Source organism: Impatiens glandulifera, chromosome 5, assembly GCF_907164915.1.
Source record: "Impatiens glandulifera chromosome 5, dImpGla2.1, whole genome shotgun sequence".
Classification (NCBI taxonomy): Eukaryota; Viridiplantae; Streptophyta; class Magnoliopsida; order Ericales; family Balsaminaceae; genus Impatiens; species Impatiens glandulifera.
The window spans coordinates 28327833-28342376 of record NC_061866.1 but is presented as its reverse complement, the minus strand read 5'-3'; the positions used below and the strand labels follow the sequence as shown (position 1 = coordinate 28342376).

Below are 14544 nucleotides of genomic sequence, written 5' to 3'. Positions count from 1 at the left end.
TAAGATCAAAGGTCAAAATAAAAATCAAGAAAAATTTTAGTCAAATATTTTGAAGACGCGGAATAAGATCAAATTCATAGAAGAGATAGAAATTTCTCTAAAATACTAGATCTAGAAAGTTTTCTCATAGAGTAGACACACTAGAATCCAAATCTCATCTGGTTAAAAGAAATGAAGCAGTGTATTAATCTAAATCTAAGATGACGATCCTTCCTCAACAAATCATAGATCTAACTAACGCAACGAATCGCACCAAAAATACGTACAATAATTTGAATCTATAAATAAATAACAAAGAGAGATGAATCGAGAGATTTGATTACCTTGTTTACAAACTCGTATAGATTACAAATTACGGATTAACAATTCAAGATAAACAAAAAGGGAAAGACGATGGGTTTTCAACCATAGTCAATTTATTTTTAAATTTAAAAACCGGTTCTGATTAAACTGGTTGAACCGATCTTTGTTTAAAAAACCGGGTGAGGATCGGAACGGTTTTCAAAACGCTTTATTTATATTTTCATCCTAGCAAAATAAACAATTATTTCTCATCTATATCCAAAACCATTACCCATATAGCCAATTTCTAGGGTTTATCCCATGGCCGCCGTACCCATAAACAGCTATAGACAAATTTCTAGGGTTTATCCCATGGTCGCCGTCAATTTAAGTACAACATAAGAGAACAATAGACCATTTATTCTTTTATTCTCCTACCCTACCCTACCCTTACACTCCTCACTTTCTCTCACTAGATGGCCAAAATCAGACCAGTCAACTCCTACACCATCAGTGACACCAACACAGTCGTCAAACGCAACTTAGACTCCTACACCATCAGAGGCACCAACACAGTCGTCAAACGTAATTGAATCTATCTCATTTTTATATGATTGTTTATGTCTATTTTCTTCTCTTTTTGTTTTTATGATATCTTAATTTCTACATTATGGTTTATTTCTGAAGCTGGAGATAATGTACTGTTGCGATCACCCGAGAGCAATACTACTCCTTATGTGGCTAAGATAAAGAAGATCCAGATAGACAATGGAAATGACGTGACAGTTCAGGTAAGGTGGTATTACCGCCCGAGTGATTCCATCGGAGGTCGTAAACAATTCCATGGTGAGAAAGAACTGTTCTTGTCTGACCACTATGACATTCAGAGTGCTTACACGATCCAAGGTAAGTGTATGGTTCATTCTTTGAAGAATTACACCCAGCTAGAGAACGCTGGAGCTGAGGATTACTATTGTCGATTTGAATACAAAGCTGCAAACGGTCTTGTTTTACCTAGCCGCGTTGTAGTGTAAGTATATATTGTGTTTGGTTCTGTCTAACTTGGTATATATTTTGTAGTTTCTGTGATTGATTGATCTTATATTTTCAAGGTATTGTAAATGCAAATTGCCCGAAAACCCCGACCTTCTGATGGTGCAGTGTGAGGAATGCAAAAACTGGTAATAATATGTGTAGGTTTTCAAAATATTTGTTGATATATATATATATATACCAAATGAATTTTAGGGTTAGAATTTGGAACACCATTTTTGGGTAATTAGTAATGTGATCTATAAGTGAGCTTAAGATTTACTTCTTTTTTTAGTATTATGTTTTACTTGTTCAAATGTGAGATGTTATTATCTACCTTTCTCTTTCTGTAGGTACCACCCTTTTTGTGTTGATATGAGTAATGATCAAGCAAAACAATTACATCTTTTTATTTGTTCTAATTGTAATGGAGCGAAGGTATTCACTTTCCAATGTAATGTTTTTTTTGTTGTTATTTATCTTATTGTTGACACAAACAAGTAAATATATAATTCTTTTGTCATACAGGATAAACTTAAAAGACCAATGAAGTGAAGTGAAGTAGGCATGCTCAAATGTGAAGTGAAGTTTATTATTATGTATTCTAATGAATCATGGTAGTGTCTTGTTTGATATTGCAAGTCGTTGGTGTGCATGTATGGTTTATTTGCATAAATTATTTAATAAGGTGTTGGAAACAATTTTTTCATTTAAATTTATGGATTATGACTATATATTTATATTGATGTTTTTCCTGATATATGGCTTCTAACATTAATTTGTTCTAAATGTAAATCTTGATAGAAAAAAATTAGGACAGGTGATGCTCTTGATTTATAATATATGTAGATGATGAGTAAGATGTACCTAATCTATAGGCTTATATGTAAAACACATGTTATATTACGTATTATTGTTACTTGCCCCATGTATCAACATCAATGAAGAACAATTTCACGACCTTGAAGGACAAAATTCTGATTCATGTTGTATGGTGGGATATTAAAACAATTTTTTTTATTAATAATAAATATATTCTACTTAGAAACTTATTAAAGTACAATACATCTACATTAACACAAAAGAGAGATGGTCGTTAAAGAAAATACTTAAAATCAAAAGCAATGTTGCAGGTTTGTACAATATTCGATTAGGAGACGGGAGAGGCATATTGTTCTGGCACGATCCCTGGTTCAAGAACTAGCCACTCATTCACAAAGAAGAGTTTAGAAACACAAGAATTAAAAAGGAATTGTTCAACAATTAAAGTTAGAGACATCAAAGAAGGGCTTTGGAACTCGCTACTAACTAAAATTCCGGAAAGGCAGAGAATTATTGACCACATACATAGTACACACTTCTACGAAAGACCTGACAATCACAAATGGATTGTAGAAGAAAATGGAAAATTGGTTTCAAGCAGGGTGTGGGACACCATTCGAGATAAAGAATAGAAGGTAGATTGGGCTCCCCTGGTTTGGTCGACAAAGATTATACCATGACATCAATTTATCCTATGGTTCACTTTCTGGGAAAGGCTCAGCACTACAGATCGAATCAGTAAATACATGAGTATCCCAGACGTGAGCGGTCTTCTGTGCAATAGGAATGAAGAAACGATTAATTTGGGGGCTAGTCATTACCTTTTTCTGAATCCCCATAAACAAGTCTTGTTCTGTAGTACTTAAATCATGATACAGTAATTAACACAAATCAACACACTCCATACATTTTCATATATATTACTATACAGTATTTTATACATGGTTAAAACAGTTGTGGATTAACAAGTGAGTAATGGCTAGAAGTTAAGTTTATTAATTTCTTTTGCATGATACAGTACTTAAATATATTTTCCTTAATTAACTCATAGTTCATATGTTTCTTTTTCTTCTTTCCTTTTTTTTTTTTTATCAATTTTGAAACATTAAAAAAATTGAATATATAGCCTTGCCAACTGAAGATTTTATTATTGTAACTAATTTTCTTTTGAAATGTATCATTCTTTTTTTTTGGTTATTTATCTTATAATTGGCACGAATAAATGAATAATTCTATTGTGGGGATTCTAAACCATGAATTAGTGAAAGAGGCATGCTGAAATATAAAGGCAGGTATTAATGTGTATTCTAGAGAATCATTTTAGTGTCGTGTTTGGCATTCACTCTCATTAGTGTCATCTATAGTTTCTAGATTAAAATTATATTGTAAAAGGAGAGTTGAAGATGTTTATAATAATTCTCCTGTTAATTTTGTTGATTATATTATATATTGTTTTTACAGATTCCCTTGTTTGGCATTCACTATCTCTAGTGTCAAGTATAGTTTCTAGATGTAAGTTATATTGTAAAAATGAGAGTCAATGTTTATAATAATTTTCTGTTAAATTTGTTGATTATAATTATATATTTATTGTTTTTTTACGGATTCATAAATCACAATTTATTTGCTCAAATTTTCAATTTAACGTGCATATAGGGTGCTTCAAATTTGTAGAATTTTCATGTAAAATCTCAATTTCAACTTTAATTGATTCCAATGTAATATAGTAATTTTCCAAGATTCTTCTAACCTCCAAAAGTTGTGTAAGACATGGCTCTAAGTTTATAGCAAGAGAAACATAATTAACTTCAAAATACCAAATTCCCATTGGTCCATAATCTATACACCTCAACTCATGGAATTCTTCATCAATAAACTCATTAATTAATATCATCCAGACTTAGGGAGAAACACATTAAACCATTGATATGGTAAGAGTTTCAATAATTTATAAATTGAATTTTCATTTTGTTGTGATTTAATTAAGCATAAACACATAATAAAAATCTCCTCTAGTACTCAACAATTTTTGCGTAGTTTCTGTCCACAAACCCAACCAAACATAGTGGCCTTGGATTCCCATGTCCTCCATTTCTATGGTCCACCTTAGAACCACAAGACCAACTTCATAGCCTCCTTTCGTTTAATTATCAGATTTGACATGAATCATTATTTCATCTTAAATGAGTAGGCAATAATTGGTTGATTTCTCAGTTCACAGCATTTTAAAATTCACCTATTTCATTTCAACATTATTAGTTACTTCAACTTTAACAACTGCAATCACACATGTGTTCTTAACATCCAATTAAAAGTTCACCTCATAATAATGGTATAATTGACTACTTTGTCGCAAAATATATTCACATCACACAAAATAAAAATGAACTTACATTTTTCAGGACAACCGAAGTTAGACAGTTTTTTATTAACTTATTGTGAAATGAAAATGGTATGTATACCTACAATAGTCCTGATAAATAAAAGTTAAACAAATACATTAACATATATAAGGAGGAGGGAGATTAGAGGGACAAAAAAAATCATTGAAACTATATACTAGTCCCAATAGACACATATGCAAACCAACCCATTATTAAAATATCCATTATTGACATAAACCTTGTCCATTCATATTTGCTAAGCTAATTTCTGGCATTCAAAAGACAAAACGAAGAAGCAAATAACAACTAAAAATAGAAATATGTACTCAATATATGTCAACGAACCTCAACATGCCGAAAAGATCATTGTAATATTTGCAAATGATACTAGACCGCCTTATTCCACTTTAATGCTTATATAAATATATGTATGCTAGATAAATAGTATTTTGAATATATATATACCTCAATTCAATTAAACAATAATAGTTGAACAAATACAATATATTGGGCATCAATGTTTGGCCAAAGGTTTACCTAAAAGATTATCCCATAAATAACAAGCATAATATGAGCCTATTAAGAAACTAATATGTTGACATGATCTCATAATCACAATTTCATTAGAAAATAATTGAAGTTAAAGCTGAAACTAGTTTTTGGATGGTGTTCTAATAATTTTTTAGGTGTGATTATTTAGTTTTTTAGTATAAAAGTCATGATCCAAATGAATTTTATTTTTAGATCATTGTAATTAACAAACATAATTGTGAAAATATTGCCAATTAAGTGTATTTGAGTGATTCCCTAATTGGGCGTTTACCAACAAATAACCGAAAAAATATAAAACTACACTTTTTTCATCGCATACTTTATCATTTCCATAGGCATTTATCCCAAGTAGTTGGGGTTGTTTATATTTCAGAACTATAATAACTAACTTAATGTTAGTTATATGTAACAGTAATGGTCCCCATTTAAAGTACGGTCAATTCTCCTTTGCATCCCCATCAACAGAGAGAAAAACCTATTGACGTAGTCATTAAATGTAAGAACCATTCCATATAAGAAATGTTTAAGGAAAGAGATTAAAGAATCATTCAACCATGCAAAGTCTAAGAAAGAGAAGATTCATGGTTCATCAAATTAAGGTACGCTTCTGCCGCATTCAAATTTTAATTTTCCACACATTAAATTATGATCTAATTAGCATAATTCTAACATCATTAACCCCAAAGCATGTCAAATTTCGAGGATGAAGAAATTGAGCAAATTTAGGGGATTTCAAAATGGAGACACTAGACTATAAATTAGGACTAAGGGTGAGTTGGGTAAGGTTTAGAAATTCAAAAGGGAATGATTAGAGAAGATTTAAGGCATAAGAACCTTCACCAAAAAATCCATCATTATAACTCAAGCTTCAAGCTTCAATTTTTTTTTTTGAAATTTCTAAGCAAGGGTTCTAAACCCATTTCTAGTCTATCAAAATGCTTCTAAAGATTGTAAGGAGTCTTTGCAAATTTTAGGTTTTAGTAACTTTTGGCCCTTACTTAGAATAGGTATGCTGCACTTTTATTTATACATATTATAGTTATGAACTATGATTGACATAGAATCTACATGAATATGATGAGATTGAGAATGGTTCATTAGTCATAGACTAGAACTAAGCTTTTAGACATAGAAGGAAGCCAATGTTTTAAATTATTCTTTAGTAAATAATTATTTTGAATAAAATACAAACAATTTCGGAGTAGAGACCATATTTATAGATGGGCACGCTGGGTATAGCGCTGAGGCTTTTTTGTATGTGTAACCAAGTACCAGACTTAATAATATTTCTGTATATATTTTCTTTCAAGTGAGGACTCCGACAAAAAGAAAATTAGGCGGTGACTCTCGCAAAGAACCAACATTGTGCGGACCAATTTAAAGCGTACAATAATATAAATCTCTTAGGTTCGAACTTGTATGTCATTTACAATTTTAAACATACAAAGCAATATGTTTTAATTTAATTGCTCCACTCCGGGAATAGGTTAACCCGCAAATTAACAATCAGATTCGTTACTTCCATAAAATAGGTATGAATTGTGGTTTAAGTATCCTATAATCAATTATTATAATAAAATGATATAAATTATAAGAAAAAAAAAACAGTAATAAAAAATGTCAATGAATTGATAGTTCTCATCTCAGAATATTAAAAAAAAATCAATCTAATTTGTTTTGGTCTGAATTATATCCCAATTGCTCTTCTTTGGATTGATTCTTTGAAACGTTTGTTTCCAAGCTTTCTTACAAGATCTAAATTGGTTTTAGATCCAGGTTCATAATAAAACTCCATACATATTATATTATTATTATAAATATATATATATATATATAATTTATAGTTGAGATAAAAAAATATTATATTTAAGTTCCAATCAGATGGTGCTAAATGTGTGGGAAGAATTTGTACCACTTTCAATTCCTGCCATTTTCTTACACCAAAGGAGAAAGATATTGATCATTTGTTTAGTGTCTACCTTCAAATAAATAGAGAAAAGATTAAGTGAATAATTTTTTATATTAATTATGCAATTAATTAAAATATGCCATCTTACTAATTCATTTAATCGCCCTTAAACTATGGATTAATGATGAAATTTACTCTTTTAAGTATCAAACTTTTGAATATCCTCTCAAACTATGTATTTGTTTCAAATCTACTATTTTTAACGTTGTTTCATAACGTTGTTTAATTTTAAATTTAATAATTAATAATTTAAACATTTACAAATATATTTCATTAGTGAATACAAAAAAAACAATAAATATATTAATAAGCTGCGTTCTCAATTCCTTGCACAATTTTCAACAAGGTGAGGATGTTCCAATTTATATATATATATATATATATATTACTACTTCATTATCATAACTTTTTGTTTAGGCCCTACCATATAGTAGATTATTGCTCCAAATGTGAATATGTAGATCTTCAAATAAAGTAAAAGTACTTCTCGGTTGTCTTTTTTTAATGACCTAATTTCGAAGGTAATTCCATGTTTTTTCAACATAATTAATATTGTCCATACACTTATTAAGTTTATCCTCACAACATAACTATATGAGAAATAACAAAATTGATCTAGTGCCTAGTAACCAAGTTACTCCACTAAACAACATTGTTGCTGACTTCAAATTATTTCCAAAGAAATTGAAGTTGTGAAATGATCACTTTTTTTTTTCTCCCCTTCTAAATTTAGGACTATAATGTTTAGACTTTTCCCCTTAAAATTTACAAATTCTTATGAAATCTTTCTAAAAAGTAAAAAAAAATGTAGGAGTCAACGGTTGGAATCTTTTCATAAATTTTAAACTATTTATTAGGGAAAAAAAATCAAATTTAAGTTACATTCTTAATCTATGTATGAGTTCATCCAATCTGTTGACTTTTGCAAATTAAGTTATCATGACCTACTAGAATATCTGAGGACTCTATCCATCTCCTTTTATGAATATCTGATGTACTAATTTCGAAATATCTCAATTAAGTTCATAAACTCAAGCCTCATAATAAGTTGAACTCCATCATACTAAGAATCCTTCTAAAACAATACATGTTCCTCAATCTTTATTTTAAAATGGAGAAGACTCCATGCACATATTATGATTTTCCAAGAATTTGTTGGTTGTTAAGTAACTGTCTTCAATAATCTAATCTTTGTAGAAATAGAGAATAAGATTATTTATATTATGTATAGAGAGAATGAACGAGATACAATTTAAGATAAATGAGAATACGATGATTTACAATGTCTAGATAGAAAGAATGTGATAAAATTTAAAATAAATGATGTTGTCAATTTGACCTTTAAACTGGTGAATTTCATAATAAATACATATTTTAGGATTAATTGTTTTAGATATCAAAATGTCTTTAAGGACATATGTCAAAACTAGTCCATGTTTAAGGCCAGATATATATGGATTAACAATTTTTCTTATAATGCATATGACCCATTCAAGACCATTCAATGACTTAATAATTGTAAATTCTAATAATTATGAATTCACAAAACTGCATAGCACTATATTTCTTTATTACTTACGTACCTCGTCTCCCGTATTCACATTACAACAAAATAATATGAAAGCAAAAATTTTGTTATTAAATTACAAAATTAAGTCTTTCGCAGTCTCATAATGATTATGTTAGTTATTGAGTAAGGGCTCTAATAAACCAATTATTATATTTTTCTAATAATTTTTTCTTTTAAATATTTTTATTAATGTTCTTATTTTATTTAGTTATAATATCCTCTTATTTTTGTTTTAATTTGGTATTTTATTTAAATAGTCAATGCTAATATTTTTTATTGGTCTTAATCCAATCATATGTGTTTTGTTTACTAGTTATTTAGCAAACACATTGTCATCCTTTCATTATGACGCTTTTTTTTTCAGGTGTTGATTCACCCCATCATTCTATGCCCATAAAATTCTACTTTCTTCAATAGTTTTCTTTTTAGGCAACACACTATCATTCCGTCTTTGAATGGATCTCGAGACTAATAAGTAACTTCAGAATTTATTTTCAGTTTTTGTTTCACCCCAGCATCAATTTGATTCTAAATTTTTCGCTAGTTTATTAGTCAAGACATTGTCATCATTAATTGGATAGAGCTCACAAATTTATGATGTTTGAGGAACCAACATCAACATTTCACAGTCTTGTCTTCAACCTCAAGTTGTTCAAGTCATTTCCATCTTCAGTAGAGGATATATGTTATAATATATAATAATATTTTTTTGTAAGATATTATCACAATATTATAAATTGTGATAATATCATTATTATACTATATTAGTTTCCTTATAACTCTAAAGTAATGTCTATATAATAGACACAGCCTATGTAACTCTAAAATAATAACATACAATACAATCTTTTATCATTCTAATATGGTATTAGAGCCAAAATTTTATTTTTGAACTACAAAATCTAATATTTCATTGCCTTCATCAATGGTTAATTTAATCATTGATGGAGGGCTCTAATATAACTCTAATAATTTTTTTTTATATTTTTAATAATATATTTTCTTTTTTAATATATCGGTTAATGTTCTTAATTTATTCGGAAATCATATTCTCTGATTTGTTGTTTCACCCAACATTCTATTCCAATGGGATTTTCCACTTCGTTAGTTTATCATTAAACATACTTATCATATCATTTGATAGATTTCAACAATCATGGGTTTATGAAGTTTGAAGAACATAATATCAGTATTTTACAGTCTCGCCTTCAACTTCAAGTTGTTCAAATTCTTTTAATATTGAGTTTGAAAAGGAATATTATAATATATAATAATATATCTATAAGATATTATCATCACAATATTTTTTTTGAAAAATGACTTATTTGCCATTTTTATTATAATCACAAAAGGGAAAGAAAAATCAATATGTGTTCGTTTGTATCATTTTAGACAAACCCTAAAATTGATACTTATGAAAATAAATGACATAATTCATAAACACACGTTAGTAAATAAAAATTACAAAACACTTTTGAACAACTAAAGAGCCTTATACAAATCTAATTTTAGGACTTCATCGAACTTGATTTCCCATTCCCAACATAGCTCCCAATTTCTCGGTGTGAATGGAATACGCATCCACGTGTGAATTAGAGTGTGGCCGTTATGATAATATCATTCCAAATTTGATCTTCGATTCTTCTAGCTCTCGAAAAGACCATGATGGCATTCCTTTTTGTCCATACTTGATATACAACCTCCCAAAATTGCACTTCATGACGTTAACAAAAAATGAGCTTCCCTTAGCCTTTTCAATATTAAATCCTTTATTTGGTGCCAATATATAAGAAAATCCAGCAGCTCCATATCTTAAGCGAACCATCTCGACATTTTAGCGATAAAAAGATAATCGCCAAACAAATGATTTATATATTCTTCCTCCCTTGAGCATAAAACGTAGCAAGTACTCAGAATTAACATATACTTACTAATCTGATCCCTAATCGAAAGAAGGTTACATAAAGCATGCCATAGGATGAATCAATGACGTGAGATGATCTTAGAGGACTACACCACGGGCATCCACTCCACAATCGACCCCCTCTCTCATATTACATCCCATACTTCGCTGGATTTTAGGCTTCCGTCCTCATAATTAAGAAGAACCACGGGTCATGCCAAAATAGCGTGCCTCGATTGTCCCCCAACCGGATGTCATATAACGAAGTAATGCTGATTTTGAGTTTTTAAATTTTCTTTAACGACCAGTCCATTCCATCCTTGATTTTACTCGTCCAAATACTTCTTTCCCATTTCATGAATCGAGAGTTTAACCATTTTATCCAGAGTGAATATTGTTTACGTTCAATCTCCCAAGGGTTCTTAAATGTTAGTACTTTGTTCTATTCAATACAACTTTTCAACCCGATACCGTCTTCCTCCTTCGGTTTAAAAAATCTGTCCACTTAACCTTTTTACTCCCTTCTCTTGTTTGCCCAAAATGAAGCCTCACAACAAAGTATCTATCTCCTTCATCACCTTTTTTAGAAGAACCAGTTGATGAGCCCAATACCCCCGACGATACCCATTTCCACACACTTAACCAACTCAATCCTCCCGACATATTTAAGATTCTTTGTTGCCCAACCTAAGATATTGTTCTTAACCTTTTCGTTTAATGACCGACAATTTATGATATGGATCTACTTTACTGTCAACGGGATCCCTAATTACCTCACCGGAAAGTTGCCCACCGCAATACCCATGTTACCATAAATTTCCTCCTTTGTCTCCTCCTTAACTCCTTCATAGAATCTAAACTTATATTCTCGTTAATAGTAAGATATATTATCAGAAAAGAAAGTTGGTGCATCCCTTATGGTTTTAATGGATTCAACGTACGCATTTACGAGAATGAACAAGTCGTCGACAAATCATAAATGTGTAATCTCCTCCTCCTCATAGAATGGATAAAAGATGTATGGATGGTTCTTCTAGAATATAGTAAAGATGCTTTCAAAGACCTCCATATGAGGATGAAGATAAACAAAGAGAGGAAATCCCCTTGCATCACCTTGTTTCCCCTCTTGAAGTAGCCTCTGTGAATCCTATTAATGCTAACTACAAAATAGGAGGTAGAAATGCATTACGAAATCCAATCTATATAAACTTTCAGAAAACCAGCAACTACCATAAAATCTTGAATAGTTTCTCATCTAACTGAATCAAAATTCTTTTTGATTTCTTTGAAAGTCACTCTCCGGGTTATGTTTCTTCTACCATAACTCTTAAGAAGGTTTTGCATGAGTAAAATGTTGTGAGATATAGTTCTACCGGGGACAAACGTGGATTGTCCTAGACTAACAATCTATATGACACTTTTAAAACTTTTTTAAAGTATTTTTGAAATTATTTTATAAATGACATTGCAGTAAGATATTGGCTTACAATACTGAACTTTTCAAGGAACCAAAGTCTTAGGAATAAAAGTAAGAATTGTAGCATTCCATTGTTTCAACATCTTCTTGTTTTTAAAAAATTCCAACACCCCCTCGGTGACATCATGATCCACAATCGACCAATTCTCATAAAGAACTCAGCATTGAACCCATTCTGACCCAGAATTTTATTCTCATTGATGTTAAACAACGATGTCTTGATATTCTTTAATTGTAACAACCTCGATCAAATTCCTAATATCTTCTGGTGAAATTATTGTATTGATGACCTGATAGAAGGTATTAAAGTGACTAGGTTGTTTTTTTAGTCCTCATAAATTATCTATTGTACTGGACAACAAGGTCATGAACCCGCCTTTGCCCTTATGCATACTCCCCATCATCTTTCTTAAGCTTGTACACGTCGTTATGCAAGTTTCTAGATGAGCCTTTTTGAAATTTGTTTTTGTATTTTTGTCACCAAGGATAACCAATTCTGCCTCGATTTTTGTGCTTTACAAAGTTTTCTTCTAACGAGCTCAAATTTCTGAATTTGCAAAGGGCAGTCTTCTCCTCTTCATTAGACACAACAAAGATTGTTGGAGATTTTGGAGGATTCAGTCATTCAAAATCAGATTATTATTGAGGTGTAGATGCTAGTTTAGAGAAAGAAAAAATTCATGGGATTATGAAGAATCAAGATCTAGCATGGCAACATGATGGGCAATTAATGGATTTATGTTATCCAAAAATATGTTATTAAAGATCAACATTCAGTTAGGGTGGTACAAAAAGTGGGTGAAGTAGGTAGATTATGACAAAAGATGAATTATGTTGGGCTGGCGTGTTTTAGGCAAATCATTAAATCTACTCAGGATCTGCGAATTATAAGGGCAAAAGAAAGTATTTCTCGGTAGTAAGGGGTTGAGAATGAGAAAATGGATCATAATTCTGGAGTTGCTTGAATTTCTGATAGTTCAAGACTTGTGGAAGATTCAGTTTCACCATTCAACAAATTCTATTTAAATTTATAATGAGGAAGAGGAAGAAGAGGATAATTTTAGTGATGGAAACTATTTCCCCGGAAAGAAAATATTTTCAAGTGAAACTGTCCAATCTCTAGCTTCTAAAGTAAAAGGTTCTAAACAAGCATTAAATAGATAAATAAAAGATGTAGATTTGGCTATAAATAAGTCAACAAGAGCAAAATGGAGGGAAAGAAAGAAGAGAACTCGACTAGGTGAAAAATGCAGCAAAGAGTCTAATTCTTTTTCGCATTCATGATAATCACAACGTGGAACATAAGAGGTCTCAATGACCCCTTAAATGTAAAGAGTTCAAGAAGATTATTCAAAGGTACAAGATTACAATTTTCGGAATTCTAGAAACAAAGGTCAAATTGAAGAATGTGAATATAATTAGATCACTCTATTTTAATGAAAATTGGAATCTTAATTATAATTCAAATGCAAACACGGATAAAATTTGGGTGGATTGGAATACTTATTTGGTGGAGGTCAAAAGTTTGTTTAGATGTGAACATATTGTCGTGATGGATGTTAAGGTAACATTGACTAATATTCATGTTAGTGTGGTCTATGGTAGCAATTCTGACTTCACTAGAAAGCAATAGTGGAGGAACTTGAATAGATGAATTAACTCTCCTAACTCATGAGCCGTTTGGGTAGAATTAGGCTTTTTAACGACCAACATTAGCGACGGTTAACACATAGATGATTAATATATATTATTAGTGTCGGCGACCATTCCTCCATGGTTAATAATATTTTTTAGTGTTGGCGATGTAACGCCGACGTTGATAAAAAATATCAGCAATGACTTTCGTTGTCGACGTCGTGGCTAATATTCTGGCTTTCCCGCCACTCTCCCATCATTATTATCAGCCATGGTGTTCATTATGAATATCGTAGCTAAAAGTCTGGTTTCCGTCCTTTCCCTACCATTAATAAAAATAATATTAGCCACAGTGTTAATCGATAATATCACCCTCAGCGATAACATAACGTTGTGGCTGATATTCCTAAACTATTAGAGACAACTATAGTATAATGCAATGAATAATGTTATATATTCGTCAAAATTTGTAATGTTTTTGTGAGTTTCCGACGATATTTTTGACGAATTATTTCATTTGAAATATTCTATAGGAATATCCATTGAAAAGTTTGTGATGTTTCCGTAGGAATATCCATCAAAAAGTTACTGATGTTCTTAACACAGAATTTCCGACGAATATTTGTTTATTAATAATATTTAAAACAAATAACTAACAATTTCTTACAACTATTAACACTAGTAAAAAAGTAATATTTAAAGGCGATTTTAACCGCTGTTAAAAGATAATTTCCCATAGTTAAAGCTTATTAACTGCGGTTTAAATACCGTAGTCAACCGTCTTTAAAAGTTCTGCCGTTAAAAAAATAATAATCAATAAGGGCGGGTAAAATACCGTAGTTAATAGTCTATAACGGCGGTTTAATAAACCGCAGTTAATAGCCTCTAACTGCGCTTTTAAAAACCGTAGTTAAAGAT

The 14544-nt window shown here is 30.7% G+C and overlaps 1 protein-coding gene across 1 annotated transcript in view; it reads left to right on the top strand.

The window, feature by feature from the left end:
* Positions 1–758: 758 nt before the first annotated feature.
* Positions 759–14544, top strand: part of LOC124939170 (chromatin remodeling protein EBS-like) — a 33293-nt gene continuing 19507 nt past the window's right edge. The window contains exons 1-5 of the mRNA XM_047479676.1: positions 759–867; positions 970–1312; positions 1395–1463; positions 1668–1752; positions 5606–5656. Of these exons, the coding sequence (XP_047335632.1) occupies positions 759–867; positions 970–1312; positions 1395–1463; positions 1668–1752; positions 5606–5656 (657 nt within the window). The remainder of the gene's footprint in view (positions 868–969; positions 1313–1394; positions 1464–1667; positions 1753–5605; positions 5657–14544) is intronic.